This window comes from Sus scrofa, chromosome 5 (assembly GCF_054392235.1).
Source record: "Sus scrofa isolate SSC_HxYL_T2T_F1_AM1 chromosome 5, Sscrofa_HxYL_maternal_Yorkshire_Landrace_v2.0, whole genome shotgun sequence".
NCBI lineage: Eukaryota > Metazoa > Chordata > Mammalia > Artiodactyla > Suidae > Sus > Sus scrofa.
This window is the reverse complement of record NC_139387.1, coordinates 38657842-38682196: the sequence shown is the minus strand read 5'-3', so window position 1 is coordinate 38682196 and position 24355 is coordinate 38657842. Positions and strand designations below refer to the sequence as shown.

General features: G+C 39.2%; 1 protein-coding gene across 4 annotated transcripts in view; it reads left to right on the top strand.

Moving 5' to 3' along the window:
- PTPRB (protein tyrosine phosphatase receptor type B) overlaps window positions 1-24355 on the top strand; it is a 124232-nt gene that overhangs the window by 44401 nt on the left and 55476 nt on the right. For all 4 annotated transcript variants that reach the window (XM_021091988.2, XM_021091987.2, XM_001926867.8 and 1 more), the window contains 7 exons: window positions 3887-4162; window positions 5038-5295; window positions 7147-7410; window positions 10448-10717; window positions 11853-12113; window positions 16653-16919; window positions 21126-21389. In XM_021091988.2, the coding sequence (XP_020947647.2) occupies window positions 3887-4162; window positions 5038-5295; window positions 7147-7410; window positions 10448-10717; window positions 11853-12113; window positions 16653-16919; window positions 21126-21389 (1860 nt within the window). The remainder of the gene's footprint in view (window positions 1-3886; window positions 4163-5037; window positions 5296-7146; window positions 7411-10447; window positions 10718-11852; window positions 12114-16652; window positions 16920-21125; window positions 21390-24355) is intronic.

Genomic DNA, 24355 nt, shown 5'->3' with positions numbered 1-24355 from the left:
ATTGGGGGGGGGGAACAGATAAGAAAAATTTTAAAAAATGGATAAAAATAAAAATGAATCAGTGGAAATGTCCTAGCCACAGAATTAAATTTAGCTGTCACTAGTGTTATTATTCATTTATCTATGCTGCAGTATCCAAACCATCAAATGAAAGTTCTGGAAAGTTTGTCTTAATATTTTTCATAGACATCTGGTTTGATTTTTTTGTTTTTATACTAACTATGTGACTCACAAAATCATTTCCAACCCTGAGACAACTAAGTTGTGGTAGAAAAGAACCCGGGACTTGGCTGAATTATTTCTTACCTGTCTGATGTAAATGAGTCACTTAACACCTCTGACCACCCATCCCAACTAATCAAGCACATGGTAAACAAATCCTATACCAAGATACTGTGCACTATTACACCTTCAAAAAAAAGGTTATAGCACTGATTTATAGATTGCCTGCACTCTTGTTATAAGGCTATTTATTTCCCAAATAAATACTATCATTTTGAATTTTAAACACTCTGCAAATTACTATAACAATAGGTAATAATGTTTTAATGGCCATACAAAAGAATTTTTAAGCAAATATCACTTCCATTTTATAATATGTTTCTCCCTCTTCCTAAGTCTCAATTTTTTTTTCAAAGGGAAAAGTTCGATTCAGGAATTTAGCTAAACTTTTATCAGAAAAATGGGGTTGACAACAAGCCTACTTAGAAAATTCTGGCAGAGCGTCCTTGTCTGCCCACTCACTTGCATGTCTCATAAGCATCCTATCTTAATAAATCTATTTCGTGCCAAAAAAAAAAAAAAAAAATTCTGGGGCTTCCTGATCCTGGTAGATTCATAGAAATATAACAACTGACCCCTGCAGAATTTTGCATTTGACATTCCATATTCTAGGTCTATCAGAACTAAGAAGTACAGACAAAGATGTCTCAAATTTATGGCTAATGATAAATTTTGATATATTGATTGAGATTAAATTACTGATTTGTGGTTTTCAACAGTTCTCATGGCTTATAATATACTTCATTGGATACTGTATGTATGAGAGCAGTGGTTGAAGACACCAGAAAGACTACAAGTGCACATGTGTGCATTGATACTGCTAGCCATCAACATAATTTCCAAAAGTCAAATAGGGATTTCTAGGGTTAGGGTTAGGGTTAGGGTTATATACTCTGTCATATTAGATGATTACAGACATATACTTAAATGTTGGAATAGCATGAGAATTCTTTCGTATATCTATCTAGATATCTGTCTAGATAGGTAGATGATAGATGATCAATCGATAGATGATAGATGAAATTCCTTAATGGAAGTATCTAATTTATTTCTAATAACATATTGAAAACTTTTTTTTTTTTAATACAGCAGAGTTTTCTTTGGGTTTAGATTGAAAAGAAGTCTGAAAACTATTGAACTTCTGCAGCATGTGTAGCAATGGTGGATAACTGCCAGCAAAGAGCTTTATCACAGTATAAATGGGGTTTTAAGTATTTGTTTCCAGTGCAGGTTCTTGCAGCCCAGGCACTTCCCAATCTCATTGTTCCTTTGTTCTAGCGGATGTACAAAGGATTGACTGTTTTGTTTTCTGGCTCAGAGAGATTAGATAAAGTCTGCGTTTCTGAACTTCACCTTCTAGGCACGCAACCTTAAAATTCATTTTCTATAGCTCATATTTTGCAGATGATATATGTTTAGATCATACTGATGGCAGCATCATTTAACCTTTATCTGGCTGGGTTGTGGACGTCAGTGACAGCATTGATCCCTTTTGAACTATCACTGGAAAGCAGCTGTCCCTCTCATCCTTGTGCTTAAAGTGCCTCTTCAGCAAAAATGCATCACCTCAGTTGGCTCTGACAAGGTTGCTCTTGAGTGTCTCTGGCTACTAGAATCTCGTGATAACAAGAAAACTTTCTGCGAGGGGAAATTACGTTCTTTCCTTTTATTATGACGTCCTTAATTATAGACTGTTACACAGGATAGAAAATTTAAATAATATTGCCACCAAAAATATACAGTTTTTCCTCAAGAACCCATAAATGAGAATCGTCTTCGGAATTTTAAAATTTTATCTTAAGAACTAGAAAGTTAGTTCATGGGAATAAACTGATAAGATTTTTCCAAAGTTTGTTTTTTTTTTTTTTTTTTGAAGGAGGCAATTAAAGGGATTATCAGTTTAATTTTAAAAAATGTGTTCCATTTTTGCCTCCATTTTGTCTGTAATTCAAAGTGGTCTAGAAAAAATGCTCAATTTAGAAGTTCCTGCTGTGGCACAGCTCCGGTCACTGCTAAAGAACAGATTTGATCCCTTCCAGGCACATTGGGTTAAGAATCCAGTGTTGCTGCAGCTCTGATGTAGGTCTCAACTGTGGTTTGGATTCAATTCTGGCCCAGGAACTTTCATATGCCCTGGGTGTGGCAAAAAATAGAGAGAGAGAGAGCTCTGTTTAATCTTCATAATAGTTCTACTAAAAGAATAGTATTGTCACCAGCATTGCATAGAGGAGACAGCAGAGGCACAGGGAGGCAGGAGACCTGGATTCAAACCCAGGCCGTCAGACTAGAGTCTGTTCTCTTCAGGTAAACCTGTGCTGTGCTAGGGTATAAACCACACAACCTTGTTCTTCAGGCTCACCTGCACTTTGGGCTCTCGAGCCACCTTGGTTTGGCTGGATTTAGCTTATGTTTGGCCTCTCTATAGGTGACCCATAGTACTGAGCTCTCTGGCTATAAAAGCTTCTTGAATATAAAGATTACCTTGTTTCTATTTGTATTAAAGTTAGTCACAAGTGAACACTTTCTTAAAACATACACTGTTCTACAAAGATGCTAGAATCCCTCAGGTTATTTCATGAGTAAAATATAATTTACCAAGAGGTAGCTAAGAACTGAGTGCTCTACAGCCATGCCACTAAAGCCTCTAACCTGATTCTTGAAAGTTAGTCTCCCAGATTTTGATTGTATTCTCTAGACCAAGAACCATGTAGGATTTCTGAAAATTATTAATATGTAAAATCTGTCAATGTTTCTTATTCTCAACATTCAGCATAGGGAGAGCCTTATTTCTCGAATGGTCCCACTGCATCATCTGCTCACTAAACATTATTGTCTTAGTTCCTAACCTGGAGACATGCTGTCCCTTGTATTTCAAGTTCTACAGTGAGAATTCAGTATACGGGATAGAGGTCTCCTCAAACTGACCCGTGGCATAAAGAGTTGAAACTAAATGAACAGCCAGTTACAGGACTAACCCGTTTCCACCTGCTCTGGGAGCTTCAGCAGCTCCAAAATGACCCAGAACTCAAGTTTAGAAAGTCTAGGGATATAGGGAATATCAGTTATTGAAAGAATTCATTTGAATGAGCACGCCTAGCCTAGGCTCATAATCAAGTCTGTATCTTTTGTGGTTTTCTGATCTCCAGCTGCTCCCCCAAAGTTGTGTATGCTTAACCCCCCAAACCCACAACCTAAAAAAAAAGAGAGAAAATTTGGTACAAATTTTAAAATTATTTCTTAAAATCTATATTTTTGATTGAGATGTTCGGTATTTATCCAGGCAGAGCCTAGATGTTTGTCAATGTTTGAAAAGTGCAAAACTTGCAAGCCAAAGTAAATAGAAGCTTGCTTGGGTTTCCAAACTCAGAGCTGTCTTCAAAAAAAATTTTTTTATCAGAAAAAGGAGTTATATGACTGGTAGCTAGGTGGGTTTCTATTCCAAGTGAAATGGTAAGTTTGGAAGTGGTGTAAGATACCTGTTTATTTCATTGGCAGCAGATTCTTAAAGTCTTGAAGGAAAATGAATCTGGATTTCAGCAAGGTAAAAATGTATCAGCAAAAGTCTTCAAGGTACCTTCTCTTTTTTTGGGTTTTTGCCCTACAGATCCTTTACCTCCTGCCAGGTTTGAAGTCAGTAAAGAGAAAACTACTTCCACCAGCTTGCATGTTTGGTGGACTCCTTCTTCGGGCAAAGTCACCTGGTATGAGGTGCAGCTACTGGATGATAACCAAAAGACACAGGGGGCCCAAATTCAAGAAAGAACTGCACGGAATGAATATACATTTTTAAACCTCACTGCTGGTAATAAATACAATATTGCCATCACAGCTATTTCTGGAGATAAACGTTCCTTTACAATTTATACCAATGGATCAACAGGTAAGACTTGTTTACAGATAGTTTGGTATTTAACAATCTGTGCTTCTTTGGAAATTATATTAAATTCAAGAAATGGGAGTAAGAATGCCCTGAGTTCAAAAATAAATAGATTGGTAGATAGATAGATGATAGATAGACAAACAAATGCTGCTCGATAACAAGGAAAAGACTGGACTGGAAACAAGGAGGTGTGGTTGGGCTTCTAGCTTGCTGGGTGACTTTGAGCAAGTTATGGAATTTCTCTGGGACTGGAATTTTCACCAGGATGAAGAAGCTATTTCCCAGTGGCCCTTCTAATGCATATCTAAAGCAGCAGAAATTTCTGCCTCATTTTCTCAGTTTTTTCCATAAAACTTATTTTTAAAATATTTTCCCTCCGCTATATATTCTTCTCATAACATCAAGTCATGGTGTTTCCCAAATTTTCAGCTGTTTGGAACAAGCCTTTGCTTGTACCCACACATCCGATATCAATTACCATTTCCTTCCATAATGGACTTTCTTACCATTCAGTCTTCCCTGGTTTTCTCCCCTGCTTTGTTGCTCTCTTTCTAGGTTTCATTTTCTCTAGTTCTTTCCTTTTTCTTTTCTCTTTACTGCTATGCTCCATCAAACTTCATTGGCAAAATCGACCTTAATACCTGCTAAGTGAGGGAGACAAACAGGTAAACTATGATGTAGCTTTAAGCTGTGGGTTTTGAAAAGGGCATTAATCTAGGTTCCAGTAAAATTTCAGGAGTGGTGTTTTCATTAGTTATCACACAAGTTAGGTGTACAGAGAAGCATAAATGAATTGTGATTTCAAATTAAATGCGTCTCTATCTTCTAAAAGGAAATTATGAATGACACCTTGGAAATGCATTTTATCCCACTAGTGCCATCCCCAGTGAAAGATGTTGGTATTTCAGCGGAAACTAATTCCCTCCTGATTTCCTGGTCACGTGGCCCTGGGAACGTAGAACGATACCACCTGATGCTAATGGACAAAGGGATTCTAGTTCATAGTAATACTGTGGACAAATCTACTACTTCCTATGCTTTTCATGGACTGACACCTGGTCACCTCTATAATGTCACCATTGTTACCGAGGCTGCAGGGCTGCAAAACTACAGATGGAAACCAGCCAGGACAAGTAAGTTTCCCTAGCTAGCTAATAAGAGTAAACCTCAAATCAAGGAAATGTTTAAATAACAATGTTTATTAAAGGTTTGAATAAAGGTAATATAGGACAAATTGAAATCCATGTGTTACAGAAGACCTATCTACTTTTCTGCTTAGAGAAAGATAGATTCCCTTTTTTCCCCCCGTGTTATTCCTTACTTTTAATTTATTTTATTTTTTAGGTTTTTATTTTTTCTATTATAGTTGATTTACATTGTTCTGTCAATTTCTGCCGTATAGCAGTGACCCAGTCATACATGCATATATGTGTATACACACATATAAATACACATTATATATATATATATATATGCACATTATATACACAAACACACATATATGTATGTACATTCTTTTATGTATATGTGTGTGTGTATATATATATATGTATACATTCTTTTTTAGAGATTCCCTTTTATTCACATTTAGTCTAGCCCTTGACAACATTCTGGAATAGCAAAGTTAATCAGTGATACAGTGTCAGCTTCTCTTTTTAGTTAAGGACTCCTACTTCCTTCTCTAAAACAGGCATCCTCTGCCTTTGTGAACTCACTGGCAATGAAGTAGTGCTTTGTATAGCTTCCCAGTGCTCTACAAAGGCCTACTGCCGTGAAACAGCCATTTCCCAGACCATCTAGCCAATAAAACACCTCCTGAGACCCAATGCTATAGGAGCTGTTCTCATAGCCTAACATAGCCAGAAAACTAATTTTTGCTAAGTTTTAATAAATAATTTATATTCGCATTCATTCATTTAAGCAGTATTTATTATGTGTAAACTATATGCTAGGCATTGTGGATATAGCAATGTCCAAGAGAGACGTAGTCTTTGTTCTCATGGAACTTAGGTTCAAGTGGATTCTAAGGCTTCTGGTAGGAGTAATGTGTTAATAAGTCCTCTCCTTTAGCAAGCTATGTGATTTTAAGAGAAACTCTAAAATATGTAGTGCCTGAGAAATTACTATTGTGGAGAAAGTTCCTTAAACTATAGGAAGTTTGGTGAAGAGATCTTTGGGGACACTTATTCATTTATATATCTTTCATATCACATCTCAAAGACATACTGATATTCCCAACAAAAATACCATTTAGCTGAAGAATTATTATGTAGCTCTACAGCAAGTTACACTTCTGATTTGGCCTATGCAAATCAGCATGTTATACTCATTACTTTAATGAAACAGTATTAATTTATATTACACCATTAGTGAGACCCAAAATTATAGCATAGGCAAGAAAAGAGGTAGAAAAAATATCCACCAAAGTATCTCTCCTTTGTAACCATTTTCCTCTGATGAAATAACGACATAACTCTTAAGCTTTATCATGACTTAATATGAAAATAAAGTATTTTAGCACACAAAATTTGGTGATAGCCAATCAACCAACCAATCTATTTATTATGTACTTGCTATTATTATGTACATAAAAATGAGAAGAAATTAGGCAGAGACAGACTTCTCTGAGGATTCCACTTAAAGAATTTTAGAACTGGAAAAGGCCATTTTAAGTTTTTTGACCAAGTCATCATTAGGCAATAAGGACCCCTAGGTTTAGTGAGATAGACCGAGCGGCCCAGAATTGCCCAACCAACCAATGGCCAAGTTTGAGCCAGAATCTGGGCTCCTGACTGCCATTTTTGTTCTCTCTCCACTAGCCAGACAACCTTTTTTTGGTTTTGCAGTATTATATTTACCTCATGAAGTCGTTTTCTTCAGAGCAGAAAATGTGGCTTGTAGAGATTAAAATACAGGTCAGAATTTGCCAATAAGAGTGGTATGGTGTCCTGGGTTAAAGTCTCTTTCTTTTCCTTCCTGATTAGCCCCTATGGAAGTCTCAAATCTGAAGGTGACAAATGATGGCACTATGACCTCTCTAAAAGCCAAGTGGCAAAGACCTTCTGGAAATGTGGATTTCTACAACCTTACCCTGTCTCACCAAGGGACTGTCAAAGAATCTAGAATATTAGCACCCCACATTACTGAAACTCAGTTTAAAAACTTAACCCCTGGACGACTTTATCAAGTTACCATCAGCTGTGTCTCTGGTGAATTGTCTGCTCACAAGACAGCAGTGGGCAGAACAGGTGAGTCAAGGCTCCAGAAATTCCGTAGTTGCTCAAATCACTCTCTGATTCATCTTAGAACAGGACAAAATACTTTAGAAGGAAAATTCCTTTCCCAAACTGGGAAGTATGATGGCCATCACCATGGCTAAGGATGTCTATGAGCCAGGGTCCTCCCTCTGTAAAGCGCAGGGTTAATTGCTTTCATCTGAGTTATTTAAGCAAATCTATTTGAATTGATTCCTGAATGATCTGGATAACTGGCTCTGCCCTGTGCTATTTCATGTCACACCACTTAAGCAGCCAACATGAATTAGCATTGATACTAATAAATAAAGAATTTCTGATCAGCTATTATTATTGTTATTTTTTTTTTATCTTTCCTTGAGCCACTCCCACGGCATATAGAGGTTCCCAGGCTAGGGGTCCAATAGGAGCTGTAACCACTGGCCTACACCACAGCCACAGCAACGTGGGATCTGAGCCACGTCTATGACCTACACCACAGCTCACGGCAACGCCGGATCCTTAACCCACTGAGCAAGGGCAGGGATAGAACCCTCAACCTCATGGTTCCTAGTCGGGTTTGTTAACCACTGCGCCACGATGGGAACTCCCTATTTTTAAAATTTTTTATTATAGCTGATTTACTGTGATCCATCAATTTCTGCTGCACAGCAAAGTGACCCAGTTATATGTATATATACATTCTTTTTCTAACATTATTCTCCATTATGTTCCATCACAAGTGATTGGATTTAGTTCCCTGTGCTATACAGCAGGATTTCACCACTTATCCACCCAAAATGCAATAGTTTGCATCTACTAACCCCAAACTCCCAGTCCATCCCACTCCCGCCTCCCCGCTCCCCTTCCCCCTTAGCAACTCCAAGTCTGTTCTCCATGTCCTTGAATTTGTTTCTTTTCTGTAGGTAGGTTCATTTATGCCACATATTAGATTCCAGATATGTGATATCATATGGTATTTGTCTTTCTCTTCTGACTTACTTCACTTAGTATGAGAGTCTGTAGTTCTATCCATGTTGCTGCAAATGGCAGTATTTTGTTCTTTTTTTTTTTATTACTGAGTAGTATTCCATTGTGTATATGTACCACGTCTTCTTAATCCATTCACGTGTCATTGGACATTTAGGTTGTTTCCAAGTCTTGTCTGTTGTGAATAGTGCTGCAATGAACATAGGGGTGCATGTGTCTTTTTGAATGAAAGTTTTGTCCAGATATATGCCCAGTAGTGGGATTGCTGGATCATATGGTGGTTCTATATTCAGTTTTCTGAGGTACCCCCAAACAGTTTTCCATGATCAACTCTTTTAATGAAGGGCCAGTTAGTCCTTAATCATGATTTCCATAAACCATTTTATTAATTTACATCACCAAACATATATCCAGTGCCTTCCATGTATAAAGTACTGTGTAATTTGCATGTGTAAAGCTTTGAAAGTTGTTAAAATAGCAGAGTTCGGGAGCTACACCCTTCAGCCAAATATGGCCTGTGAACTGTTTTTATATAGCACCAAGCTAAGAGTGGGTTTTACATTTTTAAAGAAATTTAAAAAAAAAAAAGAACACAAAATAAAAGTACAAGACAGAGACCCTATATGTCCCCCAAAGCCTGAAATATTTACTTTGCCAACCATTTTGCTTCTAAGGAAGTTAAATTTTAATCACACAAATGTAAAAGACAAACACAAAATAAAAATAGTGCCTTTTAATAATGATAATTGTATTGATATATTCGTGGATCAGACATTGACTAAACACTTTACACCATTATTTCGTTTAGTTCTCACCACAAAACCACAAGAAAGGCCCTGTTATTATCACCATTTTATAGACAATTCGGTGATTCGTAATCACTTTAGTGATTTGTCTATAGTAATCTAGCCAGGAAGTGGTGGGTTTACACTAGGCTGTACAATTCCAGAGTCTGTTGTCTGTGCGATTGGAGATCTCAGGTAAGAGCCATATATATGGTCAGAAAGAAGAGAACAAAGCTTTCTTTCAGAAGATCTGTAAAGAGGGAGAAAATGGTTTTCAAATGGGACTTTAAAATGTGAAGCTCTTGCCAAGTTGAGACAGAAAAGAGGGGAGAGCATTTGAGGTAGAAGCAAAGGCAAAGAGAGAGAAGAGCCCAGGAGATTTACAGAGCTACAGATCATGAAACTGGGGGCCAGTGTTCAAGAGTGTGGAATGAGGGATTTCCTGTTGTGGCTCAGGAGGTTACCAACCCAGCTAGTATCCATGAGGATGTAAGTTCGATCCCTGGCCTCGCTTAGTGGTTTAAGGATCCAGCATTGCCATGAGCTATGGTGTCAGTCGCAGACATGGCTCGGATCCCATGTTGCTGTGGCTGTGGTGTAGGCCAGCAGCTGTGGCTCCGATTGGATCCCTAGCCTGGGAACATTCATGTGCAGCAGGTGCAGCTCTAAAAAGCCAAAAAAAAAGAGGAGTTGAGAATGAGAGCTGGTAGTTGTAGGAAATAGAGTGAATACTGGCATTACATGGGGTCTGATTTGGGAGACCTACAAATCCCACACTAAGGGCTTGATGTTTTCATCTGTAGTTAATGGAGAAACCTTGAATGTTTTTGAGCAAAGGAATGATAAGATCAGAGTTATATTGCAGGAAGAGTAGTCATTTCAGTTGGAAAAGAGAGGAATGTTTTGTGACTACAGCATCCAAGGTCTCTTCCAAAAGATGCCACATTCATCAATGTCACCATCATTAGAAGTAACATCAATATTGTGTCTAGGGCGGGTATGCAATCAATAAAACACAGCATTTGTACCACTAGGTTATTAACAGTGTTACAGAAGACTGCATTACTGATATATTACTAAAATGATTTTAGCATACCTTTCTTGGGTGTCAAATGGCTCCAAAATACTCATTTGCAATTCGAAAGCATTGGGGGGAGGGTAGGAAAGATTTGAATTGCAAATATTAGGTCTCTTATCTATTGTTGCCCATGAAAAGTGAATGAGTATCCTTACTTTGGGCTTTCAGTGTCTTATTTTGACAGCGTTTCACTGTTTAGTTCCAGAGAAAGTTGGGAACCTGGAAGCAAACAGCAATGGTTCTATGAGGTCCCTGGTAGTGAGCTGGTCGCCCCCTGCTGGCGACTGGGAGCAGTATCGTATCCTGCTCTTGAATGATTCTTTGGTGCTGCTGAACATCACCGTGGGAAAGGAGGAAACACACTATGTCATAGATGAAGTGGAGCTCATACCAGGAAGACAGTATGAGGTAGAAGTCACTGTTGAAAGTGGAAATCTGAAGAATTCTAAGCGTTGCCATGGCAGGACAGGTAAGCAAATTTGGAACCTTAATTTGGTCCCAGGTAACCATCAATGTCATGCTCCAGCATTTCCTGAATTTGAGATATTATAGCCTGGCAGACTGAGATAGCTTGGTATTGTTTAATTTTGTCAAAGGAGAACATTAGAAATCATGTCCACTAGTCAGTCCATTATTTTATAAAAGAAAAAGCTTTCCTGCTGTGTAGCACTGGAAACTATATCTAGTCATTATGATGGAGCATGATGGAGGATAATGTGAGAAAAAGAATGTATGTATGTATGTATGACTGGGTACAGTAGAAAATTGACAAAACACTGTAAACCAGCTATAATGGAAAAAATAAAAATCATTAAAAAAATAAAATAAAACAAAGAACTTTTTGAACACCAAGAGAATAAGAAAGAAACAATCTGAGAAAATCCTCCCCACAAAAGTGGACAGCCTTTTGCTGGTGATCAGTGTTAGAGAACCACTGCCTTGACCCAAGGTTGACTAATGGGAGAATTTCAGTTACCAAGGACGGATTGTTAAAGTGGAGAGGGATATATATTCAGGTTTGAGGGTAGAGGAGAGGGAGGCTACTGAGACATGGGTTTTAGTATTGCTGTCACCATACACTGTAATTCCTCAGGCAAATCACAACCTGAGTCCATTTCCTCAGTTTTCAAATAAAAGCATTGGCTTACTAAGCTCTACGTTTCTCTGAAAAATCCCTGCGACATGGAATACTCTATACTAGAGTGAAATTCAAATATATACTCTTTTAGTCTTGCCTGATAATAAGGAAATAACTTAATGGGCCCCAAATACTTCTTAGAAGAACAATAAAGAAAAGCACCAAGATACAACTTTAGCTTGCCAGCTGTGTCTTCTAATCATCTCTTCATTTTCCAAATATTAATATCCATTGGATGATGATTGAAAATAAATGACCTAGTAAAGTATTTTCCAAGAGTATTCTTTTGAATCCTTCTTTTAAAATTTTTGGGAGGATCAGCACTTTTTTTCTAAATGCTGATAAATATTCAGAAAAGAAATGCTCAACCAGAACACTCCTTGAATGGAAGAGAATCTATCTCTCAAGAATACTTTAGTGTATCCGAGTTCATCAGTGACCCAAGTGTCCATTGCTTTTTCCTCAGTTCCCATGGCCGTTCTTCAGCTTCGTGTCAAGCACGCTAATGAAACCTCACTGAGCATCATGTGGCAGGCTCCTGCAGCAGAATGGGAGAAATACATTATCTCACTAGATGACAGAGACCTCTTAATCATCCACAAGTCACTCCCCAGAGATGCCAAAGAATTCACTTTTACTGACCTAGTACCTGGACGAAAATACAAAGCTGCAGTCACCAGTATTAGTGGAGACTTAAAAAATTCATCTTCAACAAAAGGAAGAACAGGTAATCTTTTTTTTTTTTTTTTTTTAACAAAATTTAGTCTTTGTCGAGTTCCCGTTGTGGCGCAGTGGTTGACGAATCCAACTAGGAACCATGAGGTTGCGGGTTCAAACCCTGCCCTTGCTCAGTGGATTAAGGATCCGGCGTTGCCGTGAGCTGTGGTGTAGGTTGCAGACGTGGCTTGGATCCCACGTTGCTGTGGCTCAGCTACGGCTCCGATTGGACCCCTAGCCTGGGAATCTCCATATGCCATGGGAGTGGCCCTAGAAAAGGCAAAAAGACAAAAAAAGAAAAAAAAAAAGAAAAATTTAGTCTTTGAAAATATCCTGTGTCCTGAATTGTCTAACACTAAACTTATAAATGTTCATTAAGTGCTTATTATGTACACTGGGCATTGTCCATATGTATATATGTATATTTTGTGTGTGTACTCTATGTATTTGCTCTTTGGGCCATAGTCTGGATAATTTCCTTAGCTCTTAGTTTTAGTTTATGATTTTTTTTTTTTTGGTTCTGTCTAACCTATTTTTAAATCCACCCATTGAATTTTAAATTTGTTATGTTCTTCACTTTTTAACATTTTCTTTGATTCTCTTCCAAATCTGTTTTGTATTCTGCTGCTCTTTGGTCATATTTCTGTTCTCCCCCTTTATTGCTATAAGCAAATTAATGATTTTAATTTTATATTCTGTGTCTGATCATTATAATATCTGAAATCTTCAGGAGTTCAGTCTTGCTGCTTATTGAGTTTGTGCCTTTTGCTCATGGTGCTTTACTTCCTTAAATATCTGTGATACTGTACTGTAAACTCATATACTTTGGAATTTTAGCCTATGGGAATTCTTTGAGGCCTCTTTTGAAGGTGGGTTTCAGGAGTAATTTTCATTGGATTCTTTCAGGTGTACAGGCCTACAGGTTTTTTTTTTTGTTTTTTTTTTTTTTTTCCTGCTTATTAGGGCTGCATCTGCAGCATATAGAGGTTCCCAGGCTAGGGGTTGAATCAGAGCTGCAGCCACCGGCCTATGCCATAGCCACAGCAACACCAGATCTGAGCCATGTCTGTGACCTATACCACAGCTTATGGCAATGCTGGATCCTTAACCCACTGAGCAAGGCCAGGGATCAAACCCGAAACCTCATGGTTCCTAGTTGGATTTGTTTCTGCTGTGCCACAACGAGAACTACTCAGACTTATTTTAATCTAAATTGTCAACCTGAGGTTTTTGAGTTTTATGAATTTGAGCTTCAGACTCACTGAAACAGTCTTGAGGTTATGAATTCTCAGTGGAAAATTTTCTTCTCCACCCATTATTAAGGAGGCTGCAGTGATACGGGAAATGGGAAGAAAAGATTTATTTCACTTAGACTGGAACTTTTCAGGATCCAATATTATGCATAGTCACCGATGAGGTTCCTCTATCTGGGAAAGTCCTACACTTTATCTCCTATCTCACAGATCCTGCAAAGCTATGAAATCAAAACTTAAATTTATGTTTGAAAGATGCCCTCATGATGAAAGTCAGCTTCAGGCAGCCAGTTATCTCTCTAACACTTTCTTAACAAGTCTCTGAGAATTCCTTACATTCTTGACAACTCATTCATGCATTTACACTCTTACGTTTTTTCCAAAGTGTTTAGTTGTGTTCATTGGGGTGATTTTCATGATATGTGCCAGCAACAAAAGTCCAAGGCATTGTTTTAGACCTCAGATCATTTTCATTACTCCCACCACTCTTATTGCTGTATCATTTGCTAAGGGTATGTTTAACTTTGCAAGAAATTGCCAAACTGTTTTCCCAAGTAGTTGTAAAATTTTATGTTCCCACGAGCAATGCATGAAATTTCCCATTTCTCCGTATTCTCCACACTTGATATTTCTGGTTTTTTGTTTTTTCGTTTTTTTGGTCACACCTGTGGCATGTGGAAGTTCCCGGGCCAGGGATCAAACCTGCACCACAGCAGCAACCCAAGCCACTTTCACTTTTCTTCCCTTCTTACCCTATTACATGTGTATCTTTCTTACAACCTTGGTTGTACAGGAGTCCTTCTGCCAGTTTTCAATTGGTTTTCAGTAAGAATTACTCCACATGTAAATGTCTTTTTGGTGTGTTTGTGGGAAGAGATGAGCCCCCCATGTCCTCTTACTCCACCATCTTGATCTCCTCCTCTGGCTTGTCTTTTTATTAACTTATTAGTGTATCTTGCAGAAGAGAAAGTTGTTTGTTTTTGTTTGTTTGCTTGTTTGTTTTGCTTTTTAGGGCCACAGTTGCAGCATATGGAAGTTCCCAGGCTATGGGGTCAAATCTGTGCTACAGCTGCCAGCCACAGCCACAGCAACAGCCACAGCAACACAGGATCTGAGCTTCATCTGCGACCTACACCATAGCTCATGGCAATGCCAGATCCTTAACCCACTGAGGGAGGCCAGGGATTGAACCACATCCTCATGAATCCTAGTCAGGTTCATTACCGCTGAGCCATGATGGAAACTCCAGAAGAGAAGTTTTTATTTTGATGTGTAGTCCATCAATTTTTTTCTTTCATGAATCATACTTTTGGTGTCATGTCTAAGAAATCTTTGTCTAATACAAGGTCACAAAGATTTTCTCCTGGAAGTTTCATAGTTTTAGGTTGTAAATTTAGGTGTATAATCAGTTTTTGAGTTGATACTTGTATATGTGTGAAATATGGAGCAAAGCTTATGATTATGAACATATAATAATTCTAGTCCTGTTTGTTGCAAGATTCTCCTTTTCCACTGAATTGCACTTGCATCTGCATCTGTATTTAAAAAATCACTCAACTCTATAAATGTTGGTCTGTTTCTGGACCCTCAGTCCTGTTTCATCAATCTATGTCTACTTTTCTTCCAGTGTCACACTGTCTTTATCACTGTAGCTTTCTAGAAGTCCTAAAATCAGATGATGTTAGTCTTCCAGCTTTGTTGTTTTTCAGAATGGTTTTGGCATATAAATTCTTTTGCCTTCTTATGAAATTTAGAATTGGAATTGAATCTTCCAGTTCATGTACAGTAGTATATTTTAAAGAATATGTGTGTATCTTTTTTTTTTTTTTTTTAATTTAGGGCTGCTCCTGTGGCATATGGAAGTTCCTGGACTAGGGATCCAATCAGAGCCAGAGCTGCCCATCTACACCACAGCCACGGCAACGCAGGATCTGAGCTGTGTCTGTGACCTACACCATAGCTCATGGCAATGCCAGATCCTTTAACCCAGGGCCAGGGTTTGAACTCGCATCCTCGTGGATACTCTTTGGGCTCCCATCCCACTGATCCACAATGGGAATTCCCTGAATATGTTTGTATCTTAATCCAGTAGTCAGTGATTTCTGAGAAGGGTTGAACCAAACTTCCAACCCCCTTGATTATCATAATTCTGGGAAGAGGCACAAAGGAGATGTGTGTTGAAGTACCATCTTCAAGATCTCTGTAAAAGATGTTAATGGACAGGTTAAAAACTAACAATATTTATTAAGTTGGGGACACAGTCTTACAGATGAGACAGATCAGTCTTTGGACCCCAGGATGACTATTTGTTAGCATTGTAATATAGGCTAATTTTATGATCTTTGGTTTCCTCCTCAGTAGATGAAATAATAAAATCAATTCTAGAATTTTTGTTTTGTATTTTTGTTTTTGTTTTTGATTTGTTTTTGTCTTCTTAGGGCTGTACCTGTGGCATATGGAGGTTCCCAGGCTAGGGGTCGAATCAGGAGCTATAGCTGCCGGCCTACACTACAGCCACAGCACGCCAGATCCGAGCTGCATCTGCAACCTGCACCACAGCTCATGGCAGTGCCGGATCCTTTAACCCACTGAGTGAGGTCAGGGATCAAACCTGTGTCCTCATGGTTGCTAGTCGGATTTGTTTCCACTGAGCCATAACAGGAACTCCAAGTCTAGAATTTCGAATGGCTATCAAACAATACAAGCTTTATAAAATATAGAGTCCATAACTGACACATAGCAGGCAATCAATAGTTGTTATTTCTATCATTATCATTATATAATAATATAACTTACTATAGCATTTTCATGTAAAATAAGACTAGTTCCCTTGAGACTGTCCCAGTAAAGATTTACCAGTTTCCTAGACTACAAGCTAACCATCAGGTTGAAGGGTTTCCCAGTATCACCCCATAACAACCACCCCCTCGCATAAATCATGCATCTTTGAATTCTCATGGAGTAGGGATAGGTAAGATCATGTTAAGTAAGCAATCTTCAAAAATAGCCTTTTATTGTTTAAAATTTAAAACCAAAACTAGTTATATACATGCATCATATTATCCTTGGACCTGAAATAATTTTGATTTCCTATATAAGCAACTTTTACAGAATAGTAGAGTCTCTGTAGGGTAGAATCTCCATGTGTCACAGGAAATAAAGCTGAGCATCTGAGCAAATAATATGTATTTAATTGGCATTTTCAAGACCCATCTCCATTTTTACTCATTTCTGTTATACTTCCCGAGGGTAACTAAGTGTCATTGGTTTATTCTTCTCTGTCTACTCTGTTTTAGTGCCTGCCCAAGTGACTGGCTTGCGTGTGGCCAACCAAGGGACAACTAGCAGTCTATTTACTAATTGGACCCATGCACCGGGAGACAGAGAGTTCTACCAAGTCTTACTCATCCACGAAAACGTCGTCATCAAAAATGAAAGTGTCTCTAGTGAGACCAGCAGATACAGCTTCCACTCCCTCAAATCGGGAAGCCTCTACTCTGTGGTGGTGACAACAGTCAGCGGAGGAATCTCTTCCCGACAGGTGGTGGTGGAGGGAAGGACAGGTAAGCAGAGTGTCTGTGATTGCAAAGATCTAAGCATGTGGAACCTCCAAAGTGTGTCCTAGAATTTTTCAAGCATTCTAAAGACAGACCTATCTCTGACCTTCCCAAGTTTCAGTACTATCCAAACTGTACATGTTGGAGTTCCCATTGTAACTCAGTAGAAACGAATTTGACTAGAATCCATGAGAATGCAGGTTTGATCCCTGGCGTCACTCAGTGGGCTAAGTGTCCAGCATTGCTGTGAGCTGTGGTAGAGGTCACAGACGTGGCTCGGATCCCGAGTTGCTATGGCTGTGGTGTAGGCTGGCAGCTGCAGCTCCGATTTAACCCCTAGCCTGGGAACTTCCATATACTTTGGGGACGGCCCTATAAAGCAAAAAAAAAAAAAAAAAAAAAAATTTGAATTCTAAATTTTCTAAAATCTCCAACACATGCGTCAGAACTCCTAGCAAAACTTTTCTGATGATATGATAGTCAGTTGATGCCGAAGTTTCTCCCTTCATCCAGCTGCTTTTCTTTAAAATGTTTGTGTCAGATCAAGGTAAAAAAGTCATGAAATTTATTAAACAGAATTTTCCATTCTTTTTCATATTCTTAGTTTCAAGACACAGGAAAAAATGATTGCCAATTTCTATAGTCAAAATTAATAAAATTCACAAATCACATATATTTTCACAAGCAATGTTCAACAGTGTTTAATACTGTATGGCACCTATACCATGTCCCTTGACCTTAAAGAGCTCATAGTCAAATAGAGCAGAGAGCTCAATAAATAAGTAAATGTCATATGGCCATATGTGTCAGACAGAGGCGTAGCACTGAAGAAGGAAATATAATTTTCTATACAACACAAAGAAAGAACACAAACAATATAAAATGTGTGTCCCAGTTTCTGAGAAATAAAAGCAAATCCAGTAGAAGCTTTGATAATTATGATAATTAGTGAACTCAGAATTAGGTCAGTGATTTTGCCTACTTAATTTCATATAGTTATAAGTTGGTATGTCAGGCTCCTCCTTTGATATCTCCAGTGCTCATATTCCGAGTATCAGCAGCAAGTATCCATAGATAAGTCATTTTCTAAAACCATGAATCTCATCTGCTTAATGAACCCTAGGACCATTAACTTCATTAATGCTCCCAGACGAGCAACTAAGTCATTGAAAAGATATTTCATAGTCTAGGTAGAAATTCTGTCACTCTGCCTATTTCTGTCACTCTGTGGCACCCGATACTGTTGTCTGTGTTCTTCTTCCTGATACCTTCCTTCTTCTCTTTTAATATTCTTGGCACCATCTATCAGTGTAGCATAATTAGGGGTGAGGGGCTGAAAAGCTTAATTTGGGAATCAAGAGACCTAAATGCTGGTCCTAGCTCTGCCATTAACTTACTTCTCTAGGCCTTTATTTTCTCTTCCAACCCCAGTAATTCACCCCAATACCTGGTGTCAAAGTGGGTGAAGAGAAATAGCAAGTTGAGGAGAGGCGTTAAGGACCTTGCATCCATTTCTCAATGAGTGGCCATTGCATTAGTCAGATTAGACTGACTTATTTCCTGCTTATACACCGGTACAGTGTGGGTATTACTGATTGGACAGCTCTATTGGTTGATTCTTCTCCAAGCAGTAATTTAGGAACCCAGGCTCCTACCATCTGTGGTTCTTCCTTCCTCTGGGTCCTGAGAGGTCTCTCCGTGTCTCCAGAGAGTGGAGATTGTGGGCAGGAGGAAGACTACCAAAGCTGTCAGTAAACACATCACTTCCACTCACATTCCATTAACGGGAACACGGCTATGCGACTACCCTTAACTGCAAGGGAGGTTGGGAAATATATCTAGCTGTCTGTCCAAGAGGAAAAGGAAATGGTTGGTGAGCAAGTAGTCAAACTCTGCCACACAGGTTAATTCTCATCTTAACATACCACAAGGCTGTCCAACTTACTGCACTGTACTAAATCCAGCTTACTGGGCTGTGCTAAAATAGTTTGGTGTGTGAGACACTTGAAATAAGTAGGACTTGTAATTATTTTTATACCAGTATTTTAATTGCAACAGAGGTATCAGTATTTGATCCACATGATATAACAGAAGTATGTAGAAAAGAGAGAGACTAATTCTTTGAAGAATGATCATAAAATTTTGAGACGAGGACAAGACAGGAATAAATAGAAACATGAGCGATTTTATTCATCAAACACATTGAGTGCAGACGTTATCATGAGAAAGGAGGAAGATGGGATATGACTACAGAAATAAAATAACTGGAGTTTTTGAATGGTGCCTAGATTAGTAAATTTTGTACATAGTAGATTGTAAAAAAAAAAATTGACTAAAGAATTGATAATCATTACCACGTAGTCAAATTGCTGAAATATTCGTCAAGGTTGAAATAATTCACCTGCATTTCCATAGTTGAAACACGCACACACACACAAACCCTCCCAGCTTAAGTAAGGTGTCAAAATGTTTAAAATTCAAGATATCAGATGTGCTTAATAAATCCTGAGAAAATGCTCATTCTAAAGAAGAAATAAATTTTACATTTGTTTTTTAAACGTGAATTTGATAATCATATATTTTCTAATAAAATGTCAGTAGTTGCAAATATTTCTATCAGTTTGGAAAAAAAGCAGAATTATTTTGAGAGCAACCAAGGGATATACAGATGGTTAGATGGTTGAAGGAAGGACAGAACGAAGGAAGGATTGAAAGAAAGAAAGGAAGGAAGGCTTAAATACATAAATGTACAGCTAAAGTTTTAATTTTACATCTAGGAAATGCCCATATACATGGAACAGCATTAGCAGAATTATTCACTAGGGTGCTGTTTATAATTTTGATGATGGATAATTGCTTGCGAATGTAAAGAAGACTTTGGGGATTAAGTCACAAAGTCAGAGCCTAGTAGATGAGAAGGATGCTTAGAAGTCATCTAGGAGTTCCCTTCATGGCTCAGTGGTTAACGAATCCGACTAGGAACCATGAGGTTGTGGGTTCGATCCCTGACCTTGCTCAGTGGGTTAAGGATCCACTGTTGCTGTGAGCTGTGGTGTAGGTTGCAGACGCAGCTCGGATCCTGTGTTGCTGTGGCTCTGGCGTAGGCTTATAGCTATAGCTCAGATTAGACCCTTAGCCTGGGAACGCCCATATGCTGCAGGAGCAGCCCACCCAAGAAATGGCAAAAAGCCAAAAAAAAAAAAAAAAAAAAAAGAAGTCATCTAGACAAATCCTATCCATTATATGTGGTACACTGACACTGGCAATTTTATGAAAACATTTAGCTGAAGTCAGTCAACCAATGGTGAAAACAGTACTTCAATTCATATATACCATAATATTTTATTCTGATATTCACTACTGACAGTACTATTTACTATGCATTTTTTTCTAATGCACAGAACAGCTATTACTCAATACCACAATGATTGATTTGCAGACTGTATTTCTAGCCAGGAAACTCCTTGAAGGCATCCACATCTTTTCCATTTTTGTGTACTTGGCAAATAGTAGGTTCTTAGTAAATGCGGCACTAAACCTCAAATGAGATAAGCGCATGATTATGGGCGACATCAGAAAGGCCATTATCGCCACAACAGCCACAACAGATCTTTCTGCCCTCAAGTCCAGTCTCCAGACTTGTTGCTTCCAGGAGAGGTGTTTAGGTTTATTTCTTACCACTAGGGGGCAGGAAATGCTTTCCAAAGGGAAATGCAGCCCCTCTACTGGTGTTAATGGTTAGACTCTCCAGAAATAATTTAACCACAAGCAATTCAAAGCTATCCCAATGTCTAAGACTTTAGAAAAGCTATTGCATTCTTCACCTTTCCCCCTCAAACATCCTTTCGTTAGTGAAGAGATTGGTTCAAGCTCATTCAGATTGTTAACCTTCCCTTCCCTCCCAAGGGAACCTCCTGACACATTCACATAAAAATGCCTCTGCTTAAAATATTTTACAAACAGCACTGTAAAAATGCAGTGGCAGCATCCTTATATTTCTGAGGCATCCGAAAGACCCCTGTATTTTTATTTTGGTTAGCCCTCCAGGGGAAGAACTCTCAGCTTCTAGAAACTAAGGTGAAATCCTCACACTTCCTTGACCTCATAGGCAGTCGAGTCTCCTGAGCCCACAGTTGTCGCCAACCGCAATAGGTGACTCCGACTTTTGACTGTGCTTTCCTTTTCGAATTTTCTTCCCCTTGTTAATCCCAGTCCCTTCCAGTGTGAGTGGAGTAACAGTGAACAATTCCGGTCGTAATGACTACCTGAGCATATCCTGGCTGCCGGCTCCTGGAGACGTGGATAACTACGTGGTGACCCTCTCCCATGACAGCAGGGTGGTTCAGTCCCTTGTGATTGCCAAATCTGTCAGCGAATGCTCCTTCAGCTCCCTCACCCCAGGTCGCCTCTACAACGTGACCATAACTACGAGGAGCGGCAAGTATGAAAATCATTCCTTCGGCCAAGAGCGGACAGGTGAGGCTATAAGAGCTACAGGCTCTATAAGAACCAGCTGGGGAGTTCCCACTGTGGCTCAGTGGGAACGAATCCAACTAAGAGCCATGAGGTTGCGGGTTCAATCCCTGGCCTTGCTCACTGGGTTAAGGATCTAGTGTTGCCATGAGCTGTTGTGTAGGCTGCAGATGTGGCTCGGATCCTGTGTTGCTGTGGCTGTGGTGTAGGCCGACAGCTGTAGCTCTGATTCGCCCCCTAGCATGGGAACCTCCATATGCCGTGGGTACGACCCTAAAAAGCAAAAAAAATAGAACTAACCAGGAGTTCCCTGGTGCCTCATTCCCTGGTGCCTTAGTAGGTTAAGGATCCAGCGTTGTCACTGCTGCAGCTCGGGTTGCTGCTGTGGCACAGGTTTAGCCCCTGGCCCAGGTAATTCCTCATGCCACAGGTGCAGCCGAAAAGCAAACTAAACAAACCAGCTGTGTGGTTCAGATCATAGATCTGCAACAATTCTGTAATGATAGGACCAAAGACTGTTGAGACCACAGAATTGTGATCATCTTCACATCTTGACCCAAGAAATTGTTTATGTGAGCAACTGTTACCTTCAGAGTAAGATGGACACAACATTCATGGCTGGAGTTCATGACCTATTCAAATTTAGTAACAAGTATTCCTGTTCAGGAAGTACTTTTTGGTTACTGGACTCTGGCTTTACATAGATTCACTGACTTAATCCTTTCAAAGTCTGTGTTGAGGTGGTTGTCATAATTATTCCTATTTTATGGGGTCTTTTGGTTCAGGATAACTTGTCCAACTGTTTAACTTGCTTAACAGCCATCGCATTTCAGATACTGGGTTTAAAACCCAGTTCTGAATAACTCCAGAGCCTACAAAGTTCTCTGTCTTGAAGTTCTTCCTGAAATGTCTGTTGGTCAACAACACTGTCTATCCTTTTTCATATAAGGTGAAAATGTGAACCTTCATAATTCTGGGACTAGGAGTCAAATCTTACAAAGGCTTGAATGCCTGGTCTTCACTGTGCTGGAAAAAAAAACTAAATTTAGACAGCTACCATTTCCCCAATATACCTGTGCTTCCTGGGGTTTACATCTGAGATTTCTGCTTAAACTTGACATTGATATTTTCTCAACTCTTTCCTGCTAAGCTGTGGGTTGATGTTTGCATTTTAAAATGTCAGTTTTTCCATGAAGATCTGGGACAACCATCATCCAATGCCCCAGTACAAGGTTGGAGCCTATTAGGCACTCAGTGAATGTTTGATGAATATATAATCAGAAATCGCCTCGATCAGGAGTTTTCATTTGTGGTTTGAGAGTAGCCTTTAGGAAAGAATAGCCCCCAAATTGTCTGAGAAGTTGTTGGGAACAGGGAAGGTATATGCATTTCTTCCAAAAGAGTGAATGGCTTCTATCAGATTCTCATAGCTCTCGTGACCTCTAAAAGGTTAAGAACCACTGATTTGCATTGTTACAGCATGCTAGCATTGAAAGTGTCCCCAGAATGATCTAATCCCATCTCATTTGAGATGAAGTGTTAGAGAGAAAACTGTGGCTTCCCTAAGTCATATGGCTGAAAAGTCACCAAGCTCAAGAGAACTTCAGGGCGGTTTCCCCATGACATCATGCTCTCCCTGAAAGCATTAGTCAGGGATATGAAGAGATAGTCTTGCCTCTCAATGAGTTTAAGTCTAATTATGCTGATTAGCCCAATATTGACTTAGATCTGAAGAGCAGATTTCTATTTACAAAGCAGCCTGTGTCCATGTCCTATGTTGATCATCTCAGAGCCTAAAAATTGCCAGAAATGAGAGGATATGTCATCCAACTAGGAACTCCTTGCTTCCCTTCAGGGTCAGTTCACAAATGTTTCCCATCCATATGAACTTCATACTGCAAGGCCTTGTGTTAGGGTTGTTTTTATTTATTTTATTGGGGGGGTTTTTTGCCCTTTTTTTTTTTTTTTTTTAGGGCCATATCCAGGCATATGGAGGTTCCCAGGCTAGGGGTCTAATTAGAGCTGTTGCTGCCACCCTACACCGCCGCCACAGCAACACCAGATCCGAGCCGCGTCTGCGACCTACACCACCACTCACAGCAATGCCGGATCCTTAACCCACTGAGCGAGGCCAGGGATCGAACCCGCAACCTCATGGTTCCTAGTCAGATTCATTTCTGCTGCGCCACGACAGTAACTCCTAGGGTTGTTTTTAAATGCAAGAAAAGTGATCCTTCATGCAAAGCACCCTTTTGATTCTATCAGCATGAGCTTGGATCCAGCTCCTGACCCATCAAGGCATACCATTGCCCCTGACAGATCGGTGTAACTGGAGAGTCGTGTCTGAGTTGTTGCCTTGTTGATTTTGGCTGATTATCTCAATGCCCTTTTCCTTTTTGAATGTTCTTGTTCTACATTTTGGGTGAAAATGTCAATATTTCTAATTCTGTATCACATCATCTCACTGTGCTGCCAGGCAAGTCTCACAAATTACCCCCAGTTCCACCTGGAGAGCCCCTTATTGACTGACCATGGTTTTAGCCTCGTTTTTCTTCCTGTAATAGTTGCTTTGCCTTAAGTAAATTGCCTAGATCATTGATTTTCTTAGCCCATATATACAATGTCACTTCGGATTTTCTTTGATAAGTCTGTGATGAGTAAATTCGAACAACACTCCGACTGATTCCAGGTAAATGTCTTGAAAAAAAGCATATCTGCCTTTGCTCCACGTCTGTTGCGAGATGTATTCCAATACAAAAACCAGTACACATAAACCAATGTGTAGGTGGGAGAAGCATCATGAGAAATGCAGCTTGGATACCAAAATATTGAAATTTTGGGGTCATTTCATGCTTTGGGAGAAAGTGGAAGAGACAACTTGGACATAGCCTTGGCATATGGTCGGAACAGAAATCCCTTAACATACCCCAAACACAGAGGCTGCACAGACCCAGAGAAATGCTAGCGTT